The sequence below is a fragment of the Ascaphus truei genome, chromosome 6, assembly GCF_040206685.1.
Source record: "Ascaphus truei isolate aAscTru1 chromosome 6, aAscTru1.hap1, whole genome shotgun sequence".
NCBI classification, from domain to species: Eukaryota; Metazoa; Chordata; class Amphibia; order Anura; family Ascaphidae; genus Ascaphus; species Ascaphus truei.
In genome coordinates, this window is record NC_134488.1 from 101,069,793 (window position 1) to 101,096,884 (window position 27,092).

Consider the following 27,092-nt stretch of genomic DNA (forward strand, 5'->3'; position numbering starts at 1 on the left):
GCTACTGTCTACCAGGAAGACCTGCACAGATAATACGTTTTGACAGGAGGGGGAGAGGATGAGGAAGGAGGAGGTAGGTGGTGGTGAGGAAGAAGAAGGAGGAGGAGAGGGGTTGTGTTGGTGGTGTGGAATAAGGAGGAGAAGGGGTAGTAGTAGACTATTAGTGGTGGTGTGAGGAGGATGAGGAGGATGGTGGTGTATGAGGAAGATGAGGAGGATGGTTGTGTGAGGAGGATGAGGATGGTGATGAAAGGAGAAAGATAGTGGTGAGAGGAGGAGGAGGAGGATGGTGGTGTGAGATGAGGATGGTGGTGTGAGATGAGGAGGATGGTGGTGTGAGATGAGGATGACGGTGGTGTAAAATGAGGAGGATGGTGGTGTCCCAAGTAGAGATGGGTGAATATTTTGCTGACATTCGAATTTGCAGCGAAGAGGGCATTTCTTCGCGTCCACAGATATATGCGGCTTGGTTTTAAAAAGTAACCTTTGCCTACAGTACCGGCATGTGTAAGCAATACCTCCTGCCACTTCCGCACATTCGATTCACCATGGTTGAGAGAAACAGACAGAGGTAGAAAGTATGAAAAAAAGTAAGAGTAATGCTAACAAAAAGAAGAAAAACACACTCATGCGTGAAAATGAAAACAAATGGAAATAGGAATAGTCTCAAAATCTATATGCAATTAAAAATTATTATGCAGTGTGTAAATAAAAGTTATGCAATATAAAATAAAATAACTATTTACAGTATATCCTGCAGCCTTAGGGTGATACTGCCCCCACCATGAGCATTTTGAAAAAGTCCAAAAAGAAAGGGATTCCTATGGCACAAAAAAGAAAGGAAGAGAATAGTGTAATATTTGTGTTTCGCATTAATGAAGCGTAATTGTACTCACGAACTTATGTGTCTTGGTGTCATGCGTATCAATGAACCCAATGTGTTACAGTATATAGTCACTCAGGTCAATTTCTCCTTCACCACCCTTTCTCTCCACTCATCTCTCAATTTGCCCAAAAGGAAAGAATAGCACATATAGTATAATATTGTTTTTTAATCTAAATGCGAATTAAAATCCACAATTGAGTTTAAAAACATGAGCATATCTCCTATGTTGTAGCGGTTTACAACAGCTCTCATGTTTTTAAACTCAATTGGGGGTGTAATAAGTGGATTTTCATTTGCATTTAGATTAAAAAAATAGTATTATACTATATGTGCTATTCTTTCCTTTTGAGCAAATTGGGTGAGGAAAGTGTAGAGCAGAGGTAGCGAAGGAGAAATTAACCAGAAAATATAACACATTAAGTTCATTGATACGCAAGACACCGACACATATGTTTGTGAGTGCAATCACACTTTATTTAGTGTGAAATACAAATATTGTAGATATATTGCACTATTCTCTTTTTCTTTCTTTTTTTTTTGCGCCATAGGAACCTGACTGAGCTTGGAAGATTAAATGGAAGCTCCACTGAGAAATGCTGCCCTTGTGGAACAGACTCAATTAGCTGGAACAAGCCCAATTATGCATGTCAAGATTAATAACATCAACATGCAGGCACAGGAGCTCGAGAAACCACCATTTGGAAAAAGTACTACGGTACCTAGAACAATAGGTGATTTGTTGATAATGATACCTCCCGGCGCCAAAGTCCGTCATTTAGGATATTTTGTGGTTAATGTTCTGATAGGAGAATGTGTACAAACGGCAAAATATTCTAGTGTGAGAAGTCCAATAAAGAGTTACCACCTGCGATCATTGGGATGAATATCGTAAGGAATTATGGTGAGGAGCTGTCACATATCCTAATAACTGAAATAATGCTTGCACAACACCTGAGGAATAGGCTCTTCAACAAACAATCACGTAATTCACAGTTGTACCTAGTCTGACTGTGCCATGATGACCCACGTAGGGATGGTGATCTCTATGGGTGTGAAAGAGGCAGATATCGTTCTGATGGCAACAGAGTCACATAGAAAAATTTCTCCCGAAGTAATGACAGGCGGCAGAACAGAGGCCTCTTCTATGGCTGAGATTAATCTGGAAACAGTAGAACCCTAAAATAGGACAACCCAAATGAGGACTTTGCCCCATCTAGTATATAGATTTATATACTTAATAGTACCAAGTGGTGTGCTACGGGGAAAGGGACTGTAGTACAGTATACAGTAAACAAAGAAACCCCAATGCACATCTAATATGACAAATTATTTAGTTAATGTATATGTTTTTTTCTTATAAGTTTGGGTCATTTATTTTAATCTTTTGGCTAATATTTTAATACATAAAGTGCTTCTAAACTTGATCCTATATGCATTGCATACATGTTACACATCACGTGCTATTTACTATATCATTGTTTTGTTTTCTCTTCATGGACACAGTATAAAATGGGTAGTGTAGGAGCCTGCTGAAAAGGCTACTGTATGTGGTGGCAGGCGTAACATGTTTTAGCCAAAAGATTTAACTAAATGACTCATACTTATGAGAAGAAAAAAAATATAAACTAAATAATGAGTCATATTAGATGTACATTTGGGTCTCCTTTGTTTACTGCTGTATATTTGAGGTTACTTTCCCAGTAGCATACCAGTTAAGTATATAGATATATAATACTGTACATTTGAGCTCGCTATGCCTGTGTATTTCTCACTGATCATTAGCAGCCATTCAGGTTAATGGTCCTCAATAATGTATAATAGCTATTGCACTTTAGTGCATTCACTACTGATTGTGAATTGGCTCATATTGTTTCTGAATGTCTAAATAGAAAGTAGAAGAATATTGATATTTGATAAGTAGATTATGTTTTTGACCTTTCAGAAATTATTTTTCTTCCTTCTTCATATTCGCGTATAAATCATCCCAGTAGCAGTGGAATTTCATTTAGACAGCAAATGCAAACTATAATTAGTGAACCTGTTAAACACGAAAGGAGTCTGCAGTACAATATATAACGGGTAGTAAAACTGCCATGCAACAGAATAAAAGAAATCGAATCAAATCAAATCAGAATGTGAGTATTTATAAAGAAAATAGAATTTTTTATTATAAACAGAAAACAAAGAAATGATATACCATGCAGTTGGCATTGTTTGTTTGTTTGCTATAAGACATGGAATTTGAAGATATTACTTCTTATCCCCTATTTAGAAGAATAGTCGTATTTACTTAGACACCCCCCCCCCCAATATGTTTTAATCCTTACCACATCTTCAATGTGAATTTTCTGTATTTAAAAAAGAAATAAAAATATTGGTGTAAAATTATATTTCACTAGGTTCATGCAAAATGGCTCTCTGTCAATTAGATGTAGGACATTATTCAGTACCTCAAGTTAAAGTACTATTTAATTTGCTTTATAGAGTACCCTAACATTGTAAACAACGAGAGCCCCTTTAAGCTTGTACAGTATTACAATGTCTTCCAGCAGGACAGGTGTAAATGGAAAATGTAGAACATCAAAATGTACTTAATACTGTACTTTCATCAAAGGTTATTTTATGCGAATGAGTGATTGTAATCCCCAGGAACCAGAATACTGAAAATGCTTTGTAGATTTCTTCCACCTTCTCCCAAATTGAAGCCTTCAATTTCTTCTGCCCTGGAAGGAAATTGTAAAACATACACTTTTCTCAGACTGATTCATTCCTAGCTACTTGCTCTGGTTTTCCTGGAGATTTGGGGGGTCTTGTTTTTTTAGCTAGGGTTCTTGTGATGGCCTAAGTCCACAATATGGGAAAACCACTGACCAGGGTGTAAGGTTAAGGGATTAAGACCCATTTAACAAAGATACCTCACCTGAGCCTCTAATCATACATGGTGATTACATCGTCAATAAAGTGTACTCCAGAAGGGGAGTACTGTAGGTCCCTGAGGATTGTTGAATTGAAGTGAGTAGTGTTCTTGAGATCTAAGAAAAAAGCGGATGGTTTAGTGACAGATCATCGGAATGCATATTTCTTACGTTTATCTTGCTCTCAGCAACAGTGTTGTATGTGTTAAGGTCCCAGTTCATCATCAGCACTGAAAGGCATTGTAAATCATATACAGTTTATTATATGTGTTTGCTTTACTCAACTTTTGTTTGGCCTCAGCATCATTACTTGATGCATAAACATTGTAGAGAATCAGAGGGCGATATGAATAAAAATGACAGTCTTTTTTTTTACCTCATAGATAAGACTAAATGTGTTTGTTGGGTAAAGCAATTTGACATACACCATACGTAACAGAAGACATGTTTAAGGCCTAAGTGTTTAAAAATGTTATCCTTTCTTTTAAAGTGAAAATGGTAAAGTTCAGAGACATTTTCATATCCATTTGAAAGAGTACACTTCCCAGTAGCAAAATAATGTATTGTCATAGATTCTTATGTTTTTGCTTTGACATAACAATCAAAACCTCTTGTTAACGTACAACTTCCAACTCATGACAGACATATATCTTTTTAGTGATTTGCAAACCATATCCTTTCGAAAATATATACAGTACTAGACTAGCTCAATTGTTTTTAACAATTTAACAATGGCTGAACCCTTTTACATTTCTTGAACAGATCTAAATATGTAGAAGGAAAGGAGCACAGCATCCGCATCTGTAGATCAAAAATAGATAGGGAACTTCCAGATGTAGTAAAATTGTGTTTATTGCACAATCAGCTTAGCAATGAAGGTGTAGGAAACATACCTTGGTTCCTTAATCTCCCTTGGGTGATCTCTGTTATTATACAGTTAATATGGGCATTGGGACTATACTCTGAATATATTGTTCTTATACAATAGAGCACTTACTGGGGAAGTACCATCTACCAAATCACCAATACCCTTGAACAGATCTAAAGCTACTATTATCATGAAGGGTATTTTTATGGTCACACATATACTGATATATATTGAATTCTACAGTATAGCTTGTTTTCATACCTTTTATTTCATTTATTATTTACTGTTTGCAAAATAAATGATGGTGGCTCAAATAGTGAAATATCTACAATCACTAAACTCTTTGAGGAATCCCTAATAATCTCAGCATCTCATAGAAAACATAAGGAGAAAAATGCATAGGCACACTTTTAGCATTAAACCGCCCCAACTAGCGTTACGTTTACCCAAAGCACTCTAACAGAAACTGGTTGCTCAAACTAACTATCAGATTTGAAAATGGTAGGAATACTGTACGTTGAAGGGTAGGAGGCAGAAAAGACCATTTGAGCTAGAGGTAAGAACATGGAGCATGTAACCAGTTGAGTTGGAGTCACTATCTTGGCTCCTCGATTATTTTCATACTGCTTCGAAGCATGTACTTAGCAGGTTTGTTAGGTATGATTTGGTTAGTATGTCAGATATACAGGCAGATTAATGACCTATGCCAGCTCAGAATGCAAATGGCTGTTTTTGGAGCATTTGGGTAGATTATTCAATCAGCCACACAGATTCAGGAGTGGAATACCACAGCTTGCGGCTGTCATTTACTGAGACGGGCATTCTCTCTTGACAGATATTTCAGGAACATCTCCTGGGGAGGAAAGGACTTCTCGTTTAATGAAGATGGCTACCTCATCAATCCAGCGCTTGTGGTGATTGCTCTGAACAAGGAGAGGAGCTGGGAGGTGGTGAGTGCCTGTGGTTTCCAATGCTTCTAAACTCACACTTGAAATTAAAGGGTTGATTTCTTTTGCATTTGCTTTCAGATCTCTTTAATAAAACTTATTGGGTTGCTTTTTCTATGAATTACAAGATTGTATTTGACTAGTTATTTGCATTGCTTTATGATATACAGTACAGTAGATAGGCTGGTGTTAGCAAAGTACATTCATCGCAAGAGAACAGCATGCTGTCAATGGAGATTTTTAATAAAACCAATGAATATCATTCCTGTGCATAGCAATGCATGTCTGTTGACATGTCTTATGCAAACACCTTTTGCAAAAGTCTCATCACAGATATGAGAAAGGTGTTAACATTGTTTTGATTATTTCAGAGTTGTTGTAATTTTCATCACAGCATTCTGACCCGATAAGACTGAGTATTTTTTTCCCCATCTGTGCCTAGCTCTAGGGGTTTTCCAGTAGTCCAGAGGGTCTCTGCAGCTGATCTAAATTATGCAAGATGAAATCTTGTCAAGGATGACTTATCGATACTAGCCACGTTAAATGAGTGCAGTTGTAATTGACTCATAAAACTGATATGTAGTCTTTCTGCGAAGCTCTTTCAGATTTTCAGATATAAAGTACTGACCTGCCAAGTGTTATTATTATTATTCATTGCTACTTTTATGATTTTGAGTGTAAAACGAGGAGCCTGGTTTATAAACACCTATTTGTGTAGTGCTTGTTCATGTCTTTATCATTCAGCACCTAGCTCATTGTGGTCGTGTCACCCACTTGTCTCGGCGTCTCCCCTGCTGAAATCCCTCTCCTGGCTTCCTATCAAATCCCGTATCACACACTCATTTCTCGTCCTCACTTTTAAAGCTTTACACTCTTCTGCCCCTCCTTACATCTCAGCCCTAATTTCTCGCTGTGCACCATCCTGACTTTTGCGTTCTGCTCAAGGATGTCTTCTCTCTACCCCTTTTGTATCTATAGCTCTCTCCCTCCTTAAACCCTTCTCACTGATGGTCCCACACCTCTGGAATGCCCTTCCCCTCAATATCCAACTAGCACCCTCTCTATCCACATTTAAGGCCCATCTTAAAACCCACCTGCTTAAGGAAGCATATGAGTAGCTCCATGGCTGATACACCTCATACATAAACCTTGGTCCCTTACAGACACACTTACCAGAACACCTTCCTACTGTCTCTGTACGTTCTTCCTACCAACAAATTAGATTGAAAGCTCTTCGGAGCAGGGAATCCTTTTCCTAAGTGTCACTTCTATGTCTGAAGCACGTCTTCCTTTATGTGTTATTTGTATTATGTATTATTTATATAATTGTCACGTGTATTACTGCTGTGAAGCGCTATGTACATTAATAGTGCTTTATAAATAAAGACATACATACATACAAACACACTTACACACATACATACCCGGCAGATGGAGTTTGACGACATGATATCTATTTCCACTGGGTTTATTAAATGAATCATCTAATCAGACAATAGAGAGGCCAGGTATGGGAACCCTTCATATTGCATTATACTGTAGCCTTTCGTACAGGAGATTGTGATCCTGTATGGCCATCCCAGACTATGCTGCAGTTTCCTTTAATAACTCTACATTTACGAAACTACCTGTGTATAAAATACAATAAGCTTAGAATATGCTATTTCCAACTATCATGTGGTAGCAGGGCAAGTTAAAACACATTGCTATAAAAAGGAAAGAAATGCATACATTAAATTAGCGCTTCCCCCAATAAACACTTGTTTATCAGTTTACCTGAACCAGAGGGTCCTACAGAGCAGAATTGTTATTTCTGCCATACCAGGGACTCAGGGTCTTAAGAGCTATAAACTGGTAAGACCTGGAAGAAAAATAGTGAGTCCCATCCACAGCCAGTGAGTGAAGGAAAGGCCACATGGTGACCATTTGTATCTCCTTATGCGCAGGAAAATCAGCCCTTGGTTTCTTCCCGAATCAGAGCTTTCCTTGTATTCGATCTACTCTGGGGGACCCCAATAACAAAACACTTGCTGTTGTATTGGGCCTATGCCTCCTGAGTACTGTACCCCACAATAGCAATAAACTGCTGCATTGCATTATTATTTATGCTATATGTATACATTGTTTGGACAGTGCATAAAATACCCCGGCTCCCAAAGAAGTAATGATTTTTAACCATCTTTTAATTAAGTTCTTACTAAACTTAATATGGGGCATCTGAGGAGAAATTACAGATACTGTAGAAAAAGCAGAGTTCTGAATATTTATAAGCATAGCGTTTCCGTCAATATTTTAAGGGAATAACACCATTAATTGTATGTTCATCATCACCACAAGATTCCTACATGCTGCACGGACAACAACTGTTCAAGCCCTTTAGTGTTCCATGTCTGAACTGTCTGTGGCAGAGGGACATACTGGAGCAAAATATTGACTGACCAAGACCAATCTATGAAAACTAGACGTCACAGCTCTGATGTGATACAAACACTGCACCACACAAAGTGCAGAGATGAGAGAGAGCCCATGAGTGTGTCTGCATGCCTTCCACCGATTCTGCAAACACGCTCCTTTCACCCCATTGTCATATAGTGGTTGAGCTGCAGAAAAGGATTCTGGTTAGTGACATGAAAATGAGCACACTGGCCATGTTGTTTTTAGCTTCCTACTATTACCTCCCTAAAACTTTTGCCTGCTGTATGACACAGTTTGTACACCTACTGTACGGAACACAGATGTATATAATTGCATATCAAACTCTAGGCAAATCTTCAACAGAAACAGGTTAATATATACACAGTAATTAGAAGAGAAATAGTAAAACGTTGTCTTTCAAAATGGTGTAATCTATTATGTTTAATGACAACTTTACTTGCTTTTAACACGCTGGCTGCTAAAAGGGCATGCAGTGTATGCCCTCTGGAAGTAAAGTGGTGAATACAGGGAGGCTGGTGTTGAAACTTTTTTTTATGTGCAGCTGAGCTTTAGGGAACCCTCATTGTAGAGCCTCTGTGTCACTGGCCACAAATAAGTTCCTCATTCTCTGGGCTCCTGCTCCTTGCAAAATACCCAATAATGTCAGGATTTTCACTCATTTTCCTTTCACATTAGTTTAACTCCCCATAACAGGCTTGCTTGTCCAGTTTGAAAATAGAGACACGTATGCAGTCTAGAGGTTAACCCAATCTCCTTTACCAAAGCACTGTTACATTTAGAGAAGAGAATTTTGGTACTATGTTGAATTATGTACAGTAATTACTGACATGCATATGCATTACCACTGCCAAGCTGTTCAACTCTTAACAGGTAGTTAATTCTACACATGTTGTTCCACAGGAGAATTATGTTGGGCTATAGCTCCCAGTGACCATATGGATCACAGTGCATCACTGTGTAGATGTCTACCTTTAGAACTACCTATGTTTATCCAAACATTTGCAATTATGTGTGAGTGGTGCTCCTACAAGTATTTTACCTGCCGTCCATTGAGCCGTCCTATCCCTGTTCTGATTTGTAGTATAAGTGAGATGTAATGCCAGTCTGATCAGTGCTGACATTCAAAAGAGGCATGTGAGGGCACTTTGAACTGCATGACAGACTTCTTGCATCACTTAATAGGCCTATGTTATTAATCACGGTCAAACTATGGGAAGTCAGTCATTTACTACGCCGTGAATTGTTATTTTGAGCCTTTGACGTTCTTTGGTGGTTATCTCAGCAGGAAGAGTGAGGATTTGAAATAGAAATGTTTATAAAGATAATAAAGGGGTTTAATCCTACTACCTTCAGAACTAATGGAACATCCAAGGGAGAGCAATAGGCCAGCAAATAGATATAAATAGATGTTGGTACTGCTTTTCAGATGCTTCATGTCAAATATTGCAGCTGGACATGGTGCAGCATATAGATCGGGAAATCACTTATTTTAGGTCAGCATTATTATCTACTGTATCGAGACAGCAGAGGTTAATTGTGGTCAGTAAAACGTTAGAAGGTATTATACTTAGTGTATAAATGCTGGTAACTGGAAGAGTTGTTATTTTCACAGGTCAGGTGTGAGGTTAAATAGCACATCTCTTTTTTTGTGTTCTGTTGTGAAATATTGTAGTAGGTCACAATTGAGGATATTTGATAGAGTACATGCAGGCCCAGAATTTGAACAGCAGTTGGTCAGTATTATCGATCACAGCTATCGGATGGTTCAGAGGCTGATCATATGAAATTGTAAGGAGGCAATCATCAAGTGACCTGAACTTTGTTGGTCAAGTCCATAGTGAAATATAATAACTGACTGTCTAGTGTTGCTATTTAAGAAATACTGTAACCTTGGTAAGATTCAATGTGGTCTGTCAAGGCACAATTGGTGCAATTTTGGGGCAAAACACCCCCTGATGCACCAAAGACATCAATCTCAGTACAGGTTTTTACTTTAACATAAAGGGATTTATGTATCAAAACCCCCCCGGTTACAAAGTAGATTTACCAAAGAAAAAAGATCCCATAGGAAGCGAATTGATAACTATGGTGTAATGTTTTGCTCTAGTTTTGCCCTTGTTTTTCAGCCAGGAGGATTTCATATACAGTATAAGCCACACAAAGCCTGTCTTGTCATTCTTCAGCATCATTTGCGGTGTCATAGACTTTTCAGGCCATGCTCTAACGAGCAAATGGGAATTATGTACAATAATAATCAGACCTGTAGTTTGTTGGACACTTTTTAGTAACATATCTGTAGGGGAAAACTGAGTATCTTTATCTAAGGCTACGCTTATAGTGCCGGCGACGGCGACACGACGGTCAGGCGACGGTCGCTGGAAAATCAAATAGAGATGACCAATCTGTCGCGCCGTCGCATCGTGTTTACTATAAGCGCACGCGACGGCGGCAATGCATTTGTTTTGCTGCAACTTCGCGGCGCTGTCGCCGGCACTATAAGCGCAGCCTAACCTGCCGATAAAGCCAGACCTCTCCCGGTCTCCCTCATTTGCACCCTTTCTTGGAGATAGGTGGCAAACGCAGTAAAAATGTGGGTTTGAGAAAAGACAGATGTGAATACGAGTCAATATGGAAATGTAGGAAAATCAGGTGCTGTTTGAAACGTTCTAAAGGTGGAACTCGACCGTTCTTTTTACAACATAATCTGCTCTGTAAACTCATAACATTTGATGCATTCCTGCATGCTGTATTTATTCCTTTTGTTTTAGCGTCTGCTACATTATAGTATAACATTCTTAACTTGTTTAAAATTGTAATTCTGTTCTAAGGTGTTTATTTTTCTTATTATAATGGTGTGAAGGAGTTTAAAACTGTTAGGGGCCTATTCTATAAGCCTCGATAACCCACTTATCGAGGTCTTTTCGGCCAAAATGCCTACTGCTATTCAGAAAGCCTCCATAAGTGAGCAATAAAGGCATGAATCGCCATTTTTTCCTGCTGTCCAAAACACATCGCTGGGTGAACGTCGATAAGCCTCTATTAGCTTATCGAGGATAATCGCGGCTCTAGAATGGCAATTCTCTCTCAAAATCCTCACGCCAGGAAAAGTTGGCGTGAGGCTGGGGAGAAGATGCTGAGACGGCGGCGAGAGGCAACTTAATTTACAGGCAACCGCTAAGGTAATGAAGGAGTTAACTACCAGTGCTATGTTTATTGTGGGTAGCAGGGGTGGGTGAAGGTGGTATTTGGCCCTTGGTGGGTGTTTAGGCCTTGTGGGGGGGTTGCAGGAGGAGGTAACCCCTTCATTACCTTCGCGGTTAATACTGCTAAAGTAATGAAGGTGTAACCCCTCCCGCTGCCCACCTGGTAGGTATAAACACCCACCACAGGCCAAATACCAACTTCACCCATCCTCGCCACCCCTCCAACACATACAGTACAGTAATGGGCAAAATTACTATTATCCACATATGAATAATAGCTAATTGTCTATTCTAAAAGTAAACTTTAGCCAGAATAAATAAAGTAAATCAAACTTTCTTCTTACCCAGCCATCATGAAGGCGTCCTCGTCAGAATACTCCAGGTCCATGTCCTCCGTTGCCAGCAAAGTACATGAAAAAATACAATCTAATGGCCCCGAAGCCCTTAATCACCTTAGCATTTGATTTCAGGTCCGGGGACCCCCTGCTTCCCGAGATACAGGCCCCGTTATGGGGTGCCGGTATCTCCTATGCATTTAAATCCCACGGTCACGTGCCTTGAGACATTTAAATGCATAGGAGATACCGGCACCCCATAACGAGGCCTGTATCTCGGGAAGCAGGGGGTCCCCTGACCTGAAATCAACATAGTTCTTCTCCGGAGTCCCCCTGCTCACTTACACTAGTATTAACATTTTTTTTTTAAATCTTGCGATTGCTGGCGAGATATGCGCCGGCCAGATCACAGTAGGTCGCTGGGTGAGCCCTTTTGCGAGAGGCAAACATCATGTCGCTGGCTACTCACCCGTTTTGGTCATTTTGCTATCACCGGTATTCTGAAAAAAACTGGCGACGTAACCGGCCCAGCAATTATTTTTTTTAATGAAGGCTACTAGAATAGGCCCCTTAGTGTAGTTATGTTGCAATGCTGTGTAAAGCAGATGTGTTATAATAAGGTTAAAATGAGATTTGTTGCAATGTAGATTAGATTTGGAGAATAAAAGTCAAATGTGTTCGGATCCATTTTAGAGAGGTTGAGTTGAAAGTAGTTATTTATACAGTCATGTTGCTGCAAGTTCCTAATTTAATTAACTGATTCTTTTAATTAAAGCATATGTGTTTTGGGCCTAGGTTGGGATCTGGGAGCATGGAGACCTGCGGATGAAGTACCCAGTGTGGTCACGTTACGGGAAGTTCTTGCAACCTGTGGATGACGACCAGCATCTGACCGTGGCTACACTGGAGGAACGTCCCTTTGTTATTGTTGAAAGTGTTGACCCAGCGACTGGAACCTGTATCCGAGACTCTGTGCCCTGCCGTAAACAGCTTAACAGGACTGACAAGTACATGTACTACATATCGCTAACGCATGTACTCCATAAAAGATCTCTATTATCAACTCTATTATTTTCTCTTCCATGTCTCTCTCTTTCACTCTCTCTCCATCTCAAATCTCTATACCACTTTTTTAAGTCTTTTATTTGTCTCTTAAACCATTTGTACTTTATTTAAATTTCTGTACCTGTCACATTATACACTAAATGGAAACATAGATAATCAATAAAGCCCTTGCTGGTGAGAAAGGCAGACTGTAACATATTGCTATGCAATTTTTGATGGCCTTTTCTGAAGGGGTTCGTTCCACTAATTGTGTTCAGCCACTGTTACCCAATCACTGCTGTGATAGCGGGTTAACTGAAACAGATGTAGTTTAGTCTTATCTCCGAGCTGCCTTCAGGGGCCTTCTTCTGCCAACAGCCCCGATAATAGAGAGGAAGACGTACGTGTCTGCGTTAGGGAGACTTGAAAAAAAGAGTTAAGAGCCCAGGAGGGAATAACAGTGAGGGAAGCAAATAACAAGCATATAACATGACAAGCAGGAAGTATTTAATGAGAATGGGATATTAAAAAAAGGAGACTGGTGTAAATATGACACAAGTAGCAAGCTGAGCAGGATAAAATGACAATACTCATACATCATTGCACCTTGGCTCCATAAGAGGACTCCTGCAAGGGAGGCAGGAGAGGCAGCAAAGGCTTCAACACACATTATTGTACAAGTGGTCCTCACTATCCGACAGGCCGTTATCCGTAGAAACGGATTATCCGCCGACAGATAATGCATTCCGCTGAACGCATTATCCAACGTTGCAATGGATTATCCGCCGCTCACCGACGTGGATTAAAAGGAAATCCGCAATCCGACGGTGCGCTATCAGGCGGACCTTCTGTATTATGCTTATAATATATATATATATATATATATATATATATATATATATATATATATATATCAAATACAAAGGGGGAGAACCTGACACTGTAATGAATCTCAACATTTGTACCGCTGATATGCAGTGTTTTGATTATGAACCTGATCTTCCAGACTTCTTGTGTAATTTTCTGTAGCTCTTTGGGTTCTGTTTCTGCTTGAGGGGCCTGTGTCACAGTAAGATCATTAAGCCGTGAAAGCATTAAATATGCAATATGTCAAGTTGATGGGGGGGAATCTTACATGTACACAGTCTTCAATATAGAGGATTGAATAAGATTAGAAAAGATGCAGTATCTTCTGCATATTAGTGGATAGAGTTAAGGGGAATTGTCATGCTAATGCTGTAATATCAAATTCATCGAAGTAAACAAGAAAAACTAAAATCTCAGTCACTATAATCTCAAAGGTAGGCACCCATATTTATTTATTGGATAAAGCAGAAGGGTCTAAGGAATGAAGCTTGTTGTGGTCAGTGCTATGAAATATTTTCTGACCCTGATGTAAAATATTTTGTTGTCATCTCTGCAAATTATTCATTAGAAATAATGTCAATTGGAATAACTGCATTGATATAACTAAAACATCATGGTTACCACCATGGAATCTACTTTTATTTCCTTAAATATGTGATGAAACAATCGAAATGGTAGCAGTAAAACAGGAATGAATTCAGAAAAGATGATTGATTTCATGTATTATAAATACATAGGCGACTTTACAATCTGGAACTGCCATCAGAGACGGGGCATGGAACATTGGCTGTACATTGAGAACATGCAAAATACATTTTCTTTTGTAAATGAATTCCCAGAGTGCTGCAGACTCTAATTTCTCCTATACAACAAAAACTTAAAAGAATGCTTTTGCAACAGTGAATTTCATAAAATAATTCGCCCAATTCTGCGCAGTGAATTTCTTAATACCTTTGCAGGGATATTAGCAAAATAAACAGGGATAACATCGCCCACGGAGACAAGAAAAAAGGGGGGGGATGGGGGAGCACTGGTGGAAGGCTGGTGTATAACCTGAATAAGGTGTGCAATGCTTTGAGGTGATGTGAAGGGTTATGTAGGTGTAAAATATTTTTAACACTCACACGGCCTTGTGCAAATGCTGTCGCATCAAGGTATCTTTTGGACTTCTTTTTCTTTTTTCTTTCTTCTCTTTTCTGTCTTCTAGATTCTTTCGCCGCTTTGCATCTGCGTTCTTCTTCTCCTTCTTCCTTGGTGTGGACATCGCCCATGTCTGTGAGCTGCAGCACAGTGACTGCAGTTGTTTTGTCAGAAGATTCTGTCAGTCTTCAAAAACTGCCACTGCGTTTTGTTAGGTGTACATTGTACGCTTGGGGAATATTTTTGTCCTTGCGGGGTTAGTTGTTTCCCTGTGGGGTCATTTTTTTGCCTGGGGTAGTTATGTGTTTGTAAGGGTAGCTGTGTGCTTCGGGAGGTTGTAGTGTGCTGGGTGATTGATAGTTGTGTAAGTTGTGTTGTTTGGGGTGTACGATGCTTGCTTGAGGGGTATTTTTGTTATTGGAGGGTGGGGGTAGTTGTTTGCCATAGGGGGTAGTCATTTGTCTGGGGGTGTATTTCATTGCCTCATGGGGGTATTTGTTTGCCTGGGTTGTAGTTCTGTGCTTAGAGGTATAGTTGTGTGCTTGGGGGGAGGAGGGGTAGTTGTTTGCCTGTGGGGGGCAGTTGTTTGCCTGGGGGGTATTTGTTTGCCTGGGTGTTATTTGTTTGCCTGTGGGGTAGCTGTGTGCTTGGGGCGGGGGGAGTTGTGTGCTCGGGGGCGGGGAGTAGTTCTGTGCTTTGGGAGGCAGGTGTTTGTCTGAGGGGGTAGTCATTTGCCTGAGGGGGGGGCAGTTCTGTGCTTAGAGGGATAGTTGTGTGCTTAGGAGGGGGGGGGTAGTTGTGTGCTTGAGGGGATTGTTGTGTGCTTGTGTGCTTGGGGGGGTAGTTGTTTGCCTTGGGAAGTTGTTTGTCTGTAGGGGGGGGTTGTTTGTCAGGTTAGTTGCGTGCTCGGGAGGAGTGGGTAGTTGTGTGCTTGGAGAGGTAGAGGTGTGCTTTTGGGGGCAGTTGTTTGCCTTAGGGGGGGGGGTATTTTTTTGCTTGGGGAGGGGGGTATTTCTTTGCTTGGGTGTATTTTATTTTAGTGCCCTGAGTGTAGTTGTTTGCTGGGGGGGGGGGCTATTTGTTTGCCTGCGGGGTAGCTGTGTGCTTGGGGGAGGAGATGTAGATGTGTGCTAGGGGTGTGGGTTGTGAGTTTTGGTTGGCAGTTGTTTGCCTGGGGGTGTATTTGTTTGACTGGGGAGGGGGTATTTGTTTGTCTTCAGATGGGGGGGTTATTTGTTTGCCGCGGCAGTTGTGTGCTTGGGGTGGTAGCTGTGCTCTGAATGGGGTTTACGTTGTGTTCTTCAGGGGGGGGGGGAGTAAGCATTGTGCCAGAGGGGTAAGTTGTGTGCTGGGTGTAAATTGTGTGATAGGGAGAGGGTGGTTCTGTGCTTGGGTGAGGGTAGTGTTACGCTACAGGTGGGGTAGTTGTGTGCATGGGAGGTACATTGTGTGCTTTGGGGGGGGTGTATATTGTTTTCTTGGGGTAATTGTATGTTTTAGGAGGGTAGTTGTTTGCCTGGGGGTGGTAGTTGTGCGCTTGGGGTTGTGGTTGTTGTCTGCTTGGGGGTGTGTGGTAGTTGTGTGGAGGTAAGTTGTTTGCTTGGGGGTAAGTTGTGTTGGGGGTAACTTGTGTACTTGGGGGGTGTAAGTTGTGTGTTTTGCGGTGTAAAATTGTGTGTTTTGCAGGGTAAAAGTGTGTGCTTTTGGGGGTAAGTTGGGTGCTTTCTGAGGTAAGTTGTGTTGGGGCAGGTGGGGGGCTTGGGGATGTGGCAATTGTGTGCTTGAAGGGGGGTGGTAGTTGTGTGCCCGAAGTGGTGCAGTAGATGTGTGCCTGGTAATGGGGGGGGGGGGGCAAAGTAGTTTTGTGCCTGGGGGTAGTTTTGTGCTTGGCAGGGCGGGTAGTTGTGTGCTGGGGGGGGGGTTAGATTTGTGCTGGGGAGTAGTGGTGTGCAGGAGGTTGGTTGGTTTGCACTGGGGGGTAAGTTGTGTGCTGGGGGATAAGTTGTGTGCCTGGGTAGGGTAATTTTGAGCTTAGTTAGGGTATTTGTGTGCTAAGGGGGGAGGTAGTTGTGTGCCTGAGTGTGGTTTAGAGGGTGGGTAATTGTGTGCTTTTCGGGTTAGCTATGTGCTGGGGTGGTTGTTGTGGGCTGAAGATTGGAAGTTGTGTTCTGGGGAGGGTAAGTTGTGTGTTGAGGAGGTAAGATTGTTGGAGGTGGTAGCTGTGTGGGGGTACGTTGTGTGCTCTGTGTAAATTGTGTGCTTGGTGGAGTAAGTTGTGTGCTTGCAGGATAAATTGTGTGGGCGTCAGTTGTGTGCTTTGGGGGGGTAAATTGCGTGGGGCTAAGTTGTGCGCTTTGGGGGGTAAGATGTGTGGAGAGTAAGTGGGGTGCTTGAGGGTGTACGTTGTTTTCTTTGGGGTAATTTGGGGGTGGGGTAGTTGTGTGCTTGGTGGGGGCGGTAGTTGTGTGCCTGTGGGGCGAGGTAGTGTGCCTGAGGGGGTTGTAGTTGTGTACCTAAAGGGGAAGGGGGTAGTTGTGGGCCAAAGGCGGTTGAATGTTGAGCCTGGGAGGGGGTGGGGGTTGTGTGCTTGGGAGAGTGGTAGTTGTGTGCTTTGGAGGGTGGTAGTTGTGTGCTTCCAAACACATTCTCTTTTCCTTTAGATTGCACCAGCCAGGGGGACTAAAATGCCCAGCACAAAGATTTGCGAAACAAACTCATTTTCCATTCTTAGTTCTTCAGATAACAGCATCCAATTAATATTAATATTTTTTATCTCCATAACACACTGGAGACAAAACTGCAAAGAGCGATTGAATACAAATGAAGCAAGTAGCAGAGTGGTAACAGAGTATAAGGTGGCTTTGGGTTTTTAACCTTCTCGGAAACATTCGGGCACTTCTGCATACAAAAAAAAAGGATTTCTATTTTTAGCGCGATGGAACTTCCTGAATTTACAGTGCGGCGTATCATTTAATGGTGACATCAGATTATTCTAACTCAAATGCCAGAACTGGCGTTTACATCAGAAAGCCATTCACAGATCTTAAAATTACATGAAACAGCAAGCAGAGATCAATTCAATTATTTATAAAAAGAGGGTTCTGGTCTACAATGGGACTTTTATCACTACGTCCCCTTCATTTTCAGCATACAATACATATCAGTGCAGCAGACAGATTTGTATGTATATATGTGTGCTTAAAAAGAAAAAGGGAAGAGCGCAAACCTCATGATGAAGTACAGTATGTCTTTACTGACCACAGATACATGATTAAAAGCACCTATAGACTTCCATGACTATATAAAGACATACTTCACCATGAGGCTTGCACTCTTCTGTTTTTCTTCTCACGTATTTTTGTGGACACTTGGGTTGAATCCTACGAGAAGAGAGCTGCATCTTCAAGGTTGGACTGGGTCCTTTTCCTTTTGGACGTGAGATATGTATACTGTTGTTTGTGTGGATATATTTCTTGGATTGTTTCTAATTATTTTTCTGCAGATTACGCTGATTTTTCACAGTGTTTTTGAGCGCGTTGGGCTAAAGCTATATACACATACATTTATTAATTTACAAGAGGTATTTGTTCTTCTTTTTAATTGTAAGCCTTGGATTACACATTTGATTGCGTACAATTTTATGTCAGCTGGCTTGAGTTGATTTCAATATATTTGTGCTTGCAATGCTGTGCGTTAAATTTGCAGATGCCATCCCTCCTTGACTGCAATCTAATTTTTTTGTGTAATGCCCAAGGAAAGCGATTTACCCAGTGTCACAAAAAAGGGTGACTGTTATTCAAACTAGGAGGTATCACTCCAAAGTCAGTGCTGCTATCACTAGTACACAGCAAGTGGTATAAGCAACCTTTCTTCCTGCCTGACTTGTGACAGTGGAGATTAATGAAAGCTCTATATTAAAATGACTCTGGTTTTATACCTTGGACTTATATATTGTTTAAAAAAAATGCTGTACATACGGTTGTGAGATTCTCAGAACATTGTTGGTAAAGAGTCTGTGAAGAGTAGTGGAGGAATTTAACCACTTTAACAAATACTGTAGTATCTCAGTAAAATCCTGAGAAATATAAGAGGCCGACTAAATAATTTAGTATAGAAGAAAAAAAACAATATTGGTACTAACCAGAGCTCTAATGGGGAAAACTAAGAAAAGGAAGAAAAAAAAAAAAACAGAATAGAGGAATAATTGCTTCACTGTAGATCCTATGAATACAACAAAAATCATTCAATGTAAGTGAGAAATGTGTTCGTAAAAATTACACCTTTATTACATCATATATTTCAGACATAAATCATAAAATATATACCCGCTGAAGACCAAGTTTTCATAATCGTAAACGTATCTAAGAAAAGGAGAAGGATAAACATGCAAAGCTTTACAGTCAAAATGTTAGAGATCTTTTTATATCAAAAATCACCCCTATCATGACCATAAAAATTACATACAGTAGAGGCAACGCTTATTCTAACATTTGCCTTAAACTAGCCGGGTTACATTCAGGGTATGTGCTGGGTATGTTCTGGGCTAGTTTGAGGCACGTTTAAGGCATTTCTGCATTGACTAACGACCCATAAGATTAACACAGCAGGGATCCCTGGCAGTCCAATTCAGTTTGAATGGGACTGCCAGGGACCCCCGCTGTTAATCTGATAGGCCATTAATCAATGCAGAAATGCTGGGGCTAGTTTAAGGAAATGTATTCAGAATGTACCTGGGTGTACCTGGGTCTTTTGGGGAATTGCCACTGGTTTTTGTTAGAATTATCGCTGCCTCTACTGTATAGGGGCTGATAAAAGTCTCCCGACTGCAAAAGTGGGGCAAAACCGGAGCACAAAAACAGCACTGAATTTATCATGGCAAAACCCCCATTGTTTCCAATTGTTTTTTTCCTTCATACATTTTGTGCAATTTCTGGCACCAGTTTCCCCTTCCCTTTGAAGCCAGGAGACTGTGATACAGCAGCCCCTTTGTTAACTTCTAGTCCAGTATATTTGTTAAATGGAGATCCTAAAAAGCAATCATATTCTATTTTCCTGGTAAGAGCTGTTGTGCATATACAGTAAATTCCTGCTGCAATGAGGAGATGATGAACTAAGGCTAGTAATCAGCGGCAACTTGTTTTCTCACTGGCTGGAGGTTATCTAACACTTCAAGTTGTGTATATTAGGTGTACAGTTTATTCTCCCATCCATCCACCGGGAGGTATATTGGCATTGCTCAACGGCTCTACTGCATGAGTGCACACCGTATTTCTTCTTGACCTGTTCCTGCCATGCAAATGCTACCCCGCAAAAGCCTGCCTTGGTGTATATGGAACAGCAGAGGTTCCACTTCCAACAGATTCACATTCTCAGTTTGACTTTCAATTAATCTGGACTCATACTGAAGTTAAATATTATAGAGGACAACTAGAAAGTTCTGTAGACCATGTGACAACACTTCTACTACAGCTTTTTTTTTTAGGCAACTTTGATTTGTGTTGTGTTCATAGGATATACAGTGCAGCCATAGTTTCTCTATTCGGGTTTCCCTTCTTTTTATTAGTGGAGGAACTTAACGAACTAATTACTGGTGCTCTGCTTCATGGCAGAAAATGTATGTCACTCAATATACTATATACAAAGAAGAAGGATTGTAAGTCCCAGAGAACAGGACTTACTAGAAGTCCAATATGGGGCACACAAGTATGAGTACAAAAGTATAAACTTTACTAAACAAACAACTGAATGAGGACAAACAGACTAACTATATTAAAACACTAAAAACATATAGTGAACCATCTCCAGAGGCTATGTAAATGCAAGAATGTGCAAATAGCAATAAAGTAATAATAGAGTTGTTTATACTTTTGTACTCATACTTGTGTGCCTCAGCTGATTACTTGTAAGTAGTAGCCAGTTTCAGTTAGTCATGTCAGTAAGATTTTGATATACCTTTCCATCAAAATCATTATTTTTATTGCCTCCAAAACACTCCTGATACTCCATCTAAACCCTTTGGGGTGTTTAAACAGAAATGACAAAAGATAAAACAAATGCTGACTGATTACATGTCAGACCTGAATGGCCTGTAGAAAGGAATCTGTTTTTCACAATGTACCATTAGGCTAAGGCCCCGCTCCCTCAGTCAGCGCGCCCGCACTGCAGTCAGGCGGGGCACTGACAGACAGACCGCGATATGTGGTCTGTAGGGAGCGGGAGCCGGGGCTGGAGTGGGAGGGAGGGGAGTGGTTTAAGCAGAGGGGACCGTGGTTTAAGCGGAGGAACCCGCTTCCCCCCCCCCCCTCCACGGGCTCGGGCTCCCGGGCTGTAGGAGGGAGCTGCTGCGGGCTGCCCTACTCACACGTTGACACTCAGGCACACACACACACTCAGGCACACACAGACAGGCACTCATGCACACACACAGGCAGGCACTCACGCACTCAGGGACACACATACACACACAGATAGGCACTCACGCTGCTTTCCCTCCACACTCTCCTCCCCGCTCCCCGAAGCCTCCCCTCCTCCCGAAGCCTCCCCTCCTCATTGGCTCACAGCCACACCACGTGACGCGTCGACGCTTGGGATTACAATTCTCTTGAATCCCCTAGCGGCTGACGCGTCACAGTGTGTAGTGAGCTGTGCCGTGAGGGGGGACTGGGACCGGCTCGGGAGGATTCCCCTGCTGGTGGGGAATGCTCGTGCGGCCGCCCGCACCGCCGGGCGCAGCGGGTCCCAGGCCTTATGGAGCCAAGTAGGGAGGAGCACAGGGTAAAGACTACCAACATTTCTGGCCAGGGTGATGCGAGGAAGTAAATGATGTGACACAAACTTGTATAGCACAGGAACGTTTTTATTGCATAACACTTAACAATAACAATTTCGTATCAGGGACATTCCCGATGCGACTTGTAAGGGGCACCAGTTCAGGGCTTGTTGAGGAGAAAGGTTGAAGGCTGAAATAAGGGCCTTCACCTTCCTCGTGGCTCACTGTTTACTTGACTCTTGGACCTCCCTGTTGGTGAACTTCTCCTGGCATGGTTGTGTGCCCTTATCTATGTTGGGGCATATGCACGGAGCTGCTTAGGACAGACTTCCCCAGTTGTGATTCTGGACTGCACCTAATAAAATCTCCCTCTTATAATCTAACCTGGACCACTCTCCCTTGTTCTTATACCCAAGCCTGGACCTCTCCCTTATTAGAATTTACTAGATGCCTACAGGGTGGGGACCACTGCTATGTATCAGGATTAACCCATTAGGTTCCACACTGGTGGCTACAATTACAATGTGCTAGATTCTCACTTTTTGATTAATTTAATCTGATTGTAAAACCCACTGTCCCTTAAATAAGGCCACAGGGTAGACAGTTCAATTTTCCTCTGTCTTGTTCACTGAGTCATGACCTTATCTTTGTTTTGCCTAAAACAAAATGTGGGGTAAGATCCATATTATATTTCAACGTAGCAGTCACAAATGTTTCAAATCTCCCTCCCTATTCTTCATCTTCACGACTCTGACAATTTAACTCACACTGCAGCTAGAGATGAGTAAAGGTCACAGATTATTTCCCTCACCAATAAAATAAGGGATTATATGAAGGAACAAACTGTTATTGAAGTGAAGTAGTAGCACACATTGGAAGAAAAAGAGAAATTCTTTCTCCAAACTCTGAAATAAATGTTTTGTTTCTCTTTCTATGTCTGTATGGCCTTTTTTCTCTCTTTGATGATGTCCTTATCCATAAGCTCTTATTTTTCTCTTTCATCTATTATTCCTTTGTGTTTTTTTTTTTTTGCTGGTGTGCTCTGAAATCTTTGCTGTGTGTTCTCCCAAGAACTATGTCATATCATTGAATTAGAATTCAAATTCTCATATTAGAATTTTCAAATCTGTCACATGAATCTGTTCTCCCATAATGACATCCATTCCTTACTCTGTGCCCTGCTCCAATAAGAACGTTGGATCGGTCAACACACACACACACACACACACACACACACACACACACACACACACACACACACACACACACACACACACACACACACACACACACACACACACACACACACACACACACACACACACGTACTTGATGCCAACCGAACAGCTAGCGACCAGTTCCAAATTGAAAACTTGATAAATAGGTTTAATTGTTCTAACTTGTTTTAAATGTCTCCTAATTCTTTGGAAGGCTGCCAGTACTTGCATAGCAGTGTATTACAGTATCAAGCCTCACAACAGCAAAGTGAAGTTTCTTACGGCGGCATCGGACAGCACAAATTCAGGGTCAAAGTAACAATACATTGCTGACGAATTCAGCACTGGTTAATGGCCCCTTCTTTTCCTTGTAGTAACAGACGGGTCTTTTCAACTCATCAGTGGAAACAATAAAGGCATTTTAGCGTACGTTTCTGCAACAACTGTTTTTTTTCCTGTAGTGTAGATGTATGGATCTGCTTGTAATCTATCACAAAGAGTAATGGGGTTAGATTGCACTTAAGTAACTGCAGCTACCAATGTTTTCTCTTTTCTTTTCTGCTCAGCCACTTGACAGACCCCATCATTTTCGTCAAACAGTGTTGTAAGGGCTTCTGCATTGATATTCTTAAGCGTCTTGCAAAAACAATTGGATTCACCTACGATCTCTACCTAGTGACCAATGGCAAGCATGGCAAGAAGATTGAGGGCGTATGGAATGGCATGATTGGGGAGGTAAGATACTGTAGCACTGAGTGATATTTTAAAGGACAAAATAAGAGAGATCACTGTATTGTACATCAATGTGTTTCTTTGTTAGTTTGGGTTGTACTTCTTTTGAGCATTCATGATCTGCAGAGAGAGAAAAACATTGATGCCTATGTACCAAGATCATATTTGAATTTTAGTTTAAAAAAATTGTACACACCTTCATAAAAAAGGTGTGTTTGTATGTATTATTCACACATCAGTGTATGGGGAGGTTTATTGGGGGGAAAAGAGAGGGTGGGAAAGTGAGAGGGGGTGAGAGAGAGGAGTGAAAAAGAGAGGGGGGAAGAGAGAAAGAGGGTGAGAGAGCAGGAGGGGGAAAGAGAGAGAAAGAGGAGGGGGAGGGGAAAGGTCAAATAACATAGGGATATACACCTGTGCTCACAAAGTTACATACCTGAGTTACCTGGGAGATATGCGAAGTATATCTAAATGTCTCACATTAGGGCATTATTAATGGCCACGTTAATTCCTGCATCGCAAATTTGGGTGAAATATTGCACCCAGTAAATTATTACAGCAATGTTAATGTATACCATCTTTAAATTGCGGTAATAAGACCCGTTAGTTTTTTTTTTACCTGGTGCGTATTTAACTCCACTTCAATGGAGTTTGGTGTATCCAGGCAATAATGTGTTATGTACCAAGGCAAAACATTGCACAGATGTGCCAAAGAAAAAAATCCCATTTAAAACAATAGGATTATTTATTGCATACATCGGTAGCGATGTTTTTGCCCCAGAATTGCACTACTTTTGCAGTAATACATATGCCACATAATAATTATTCAATATGCTATTAAGCCGTCTTGTCACTGGCCAGGAAGATGTCAGCTTTCCGAAAACGACTTCACAGCATATTGAATCTGGGCCATTGAGTGATATGTCTTAGTCTATAGTTTATAGACCATAGTCCACACTGGTATTGTTTGTGATGGATTTTATTGATTGATATCCTTGCTAGATTCATGTTGATGTCTACTGCAAGTTCATTGCATTGGTCTGTATTCTTAATCATTCATCCACATCAATAGGTGTGTACAGTATGTTACAAATTTCAAAGACAAAGAAAAAGAATCAGAATCAGATCCCAATCTTAATTATATAACAAGTTGGAATTCTGATCATATACAATGCATTTCAGACCATCCCATTGTGACAGAAATATTTTTCATGGAAGGATTTGTAATAAAACAAAAAGGCATTTTGAGTGATATTGCCCTTCTACTTCATCCAATTTACTATTTTGTCAGTTAGTTTTAAATGGAACTTTTTTTTTTTTTTACAAGCATGACACTTTTAATGCACTTTGTTTTTGACCCATTGGCTGGGGGCCCCAAGTAAACTCACGTAACTGCTTACTTTCCTGATGTTAATGATGTTAAGGTAGCAACCCATGTTGCAATTTGCCATAATTTAACAATAAAACCCATGAGGGGGCGTGGGGGGGTTGGTGGCGTGTGTATGCAGTATACTGGGGCAGATATTCAACTCTTGAGATCACATAAGTTACGGTGTGTAAAAAAAGTGACAAAAACCCTCATCTGTATAACATACAGCAAATATAAATATCACTTGTGAGCACATTCACGTCAGACAGGTCTGCAACCCTGCCTTTCCCCATTATCTCTTAGCATACAGTGCAGCTAAGGATTCTGGGCAATGAAATGCAAATGGTCACACAAAGTTTGTCACTTTTTCCTTCTTGTCCATTTCAACATGGACCCCGATAAGCTTATGCCTGCCGTATTACACAGCTTTTTCAGCATAGCCTGGTATTTTTTTGCTTCAAATCCATTTTAAAATGGACCCCTACAAGCTTATGGCTGCCGCATTGCAAAGCCCGGGTTAAAGAAGTGCATAGCCAGTACTCCTGAACACAACATGTTTGCAGTGTTAGGTCCCACTGCGGTGGCCAATAGAAAATTGCAACATCTCTGGGAGATGAAGTAGATGATTTTTTATTGGAGAATACAGGGCAATATTTGTAGTTTTTTTGTGTCTCTCACCGACACAAAAAACTACAAATACTTTGGGAACTAGGGGAATCCCAGAACATCAGGGGACCACAGAGCAGCTCCTGGTTTAGCAAACATAAATATCAATATCGGGAGGAATTGCTGCTTTATGGTTACATTTTGTGTCAATTGAACTTGGACATTTGCTCAAATACGTCTAAATATTAGGGATGGGCACATTCACGGGTATTTAAGCTTCCCGTATTGTTTACTCCATTATCCTTTGAAAAAGTCACTTGCTGTGACGTAGGACTTGACACTACGTCATCACCCAAGAGTCTGTTGTGGTGTGAACAGACTCGGAGAGTTCTTCAAGACCTTAAGGATTTCCAGCAGGCAGCCTATAATGGACTTTGGCAGCATCACGCCACCTCTGGTCTAACTACCCAGCCGATTAGATTCCTCTACTCACGCTGTGGGCCTACCATCTGAGGACGGTGCTTCCGAAGCAGACACGTTGGCGGTGATATTTTACTCACAAATGCTGTTTTTATAGCTTACTTTTGTAAGTGTGCTTGTTTCCCCCCCTTTGTCCACCCCCCTCCATTTTAATTAAATATACATTTATACGTTATGGAGCGTGCACTTTTTGTTTATATATATATATATATATATATATATATATATATATATATATATATATATATATATATATTGTACGCTCCATAGTGTGATGCAGCCAAAGTCCTATTACAGGCTGCATCACGCATCATAATATATATATATATATATATTATTTACACTGTAACAAAATAAGCGAAGGGATCTTTTTCTTGGGTCCCATTTCACGGCCATATAGAGATGGCTTCCATTACTTTTCAGTTCGAAACACTTTCACATTTGGGGGATCCATGGAACGGAATCATTGCAAAATTTTATCGAAGTGATATTCCAGAACTTGACAGGTGTGCCTAGCCCTGACTAGGAACATAAAATCAAACCAGTCTGTCTGTATCTTTCAGCCCCAATGTTTTGACTATGGAAAAAAATAAGGAACTTAGATGACCTCAGGAAATGTTCTTACAGATAAATGCGACATACTGCTAAAAATAGGAACAAACACAAAATCAAAGTTTCTTTGCTTTCATGGCAACCAAAGTTCTAAACTGATGGCGTTAAAGTTCAGGATGATGTGATGGAAAGTGACAGCAGAGAGCCAAATGTATAAAGTTGTCTCTGTTTGTGAAAACTCTCTGCAGCCCTGGAGTCAAAAACAGAGTCAATTGAAAAGACTGAAAAGGTCACCAGAATGGGAAAACTACAGATAAAACAGAAGACCAAATAGAACACATTGTTGCTGTCATGTGTCTCTTTGTTACATTTTGCTACAGCATATGCCATTTATATAAAAGTAACATCACTGTGGAGGATGGAGAATCATTGTTATTACAAAACCACAAGAGTGAGCATAGTCGTTTCTGTTCAACAGATGCTCCCCGGGGGATGACGATGAAGGTGAAACCAAGAATTCTAATTGTACTAAAAACAGCAGTTCATCTGTAGATTAGGAAATGTAGACCTTCCTACACACTATTCTGATTGTAGGTCTTGCGTTTATGATTTAAAGGGGGGTATTTACCATAGTCTGTGATTGTTCAATGAGTTTTGGGGGTTTAAAAAAAAGTCTTGTGCTGCTCTTTTTGCATTTTTATTTTTTCCTCTCCAGATTTGCAGCTGTAG

General features: G+C 40.8%; 1 protein-coding gene across 1 annotated transcript in view; it reads left to right on the top strand.

The window, feature by feature from the left end:
- The window catches only part of GRIN2D (glutamate ionotropic receptor NMDA type subunit 2D), a 370,096-nt gene that overhangs the window by 212,087 nt on the left and 130,917 nt on the right, over window positions 1-27,092 (top strand). The window contains exons 4-6 of the mRNA XM_075605369.1: window positions 5,505-5,619; window positions 12,386-12,597; window positions 23,194-23,362. Of these exons, the coding sequence (XP_075461484.1) occupies window positions 5,505-5,619; window positions 12,386-12,597; window positions 23,194-23,362 (496 nt within the window). The remainder of the gene's footprint in view (window positions 1-5,504; window positions 5,620-12,385; window positions 12,598-23,193; window positions 23,363-27,092) is intronic.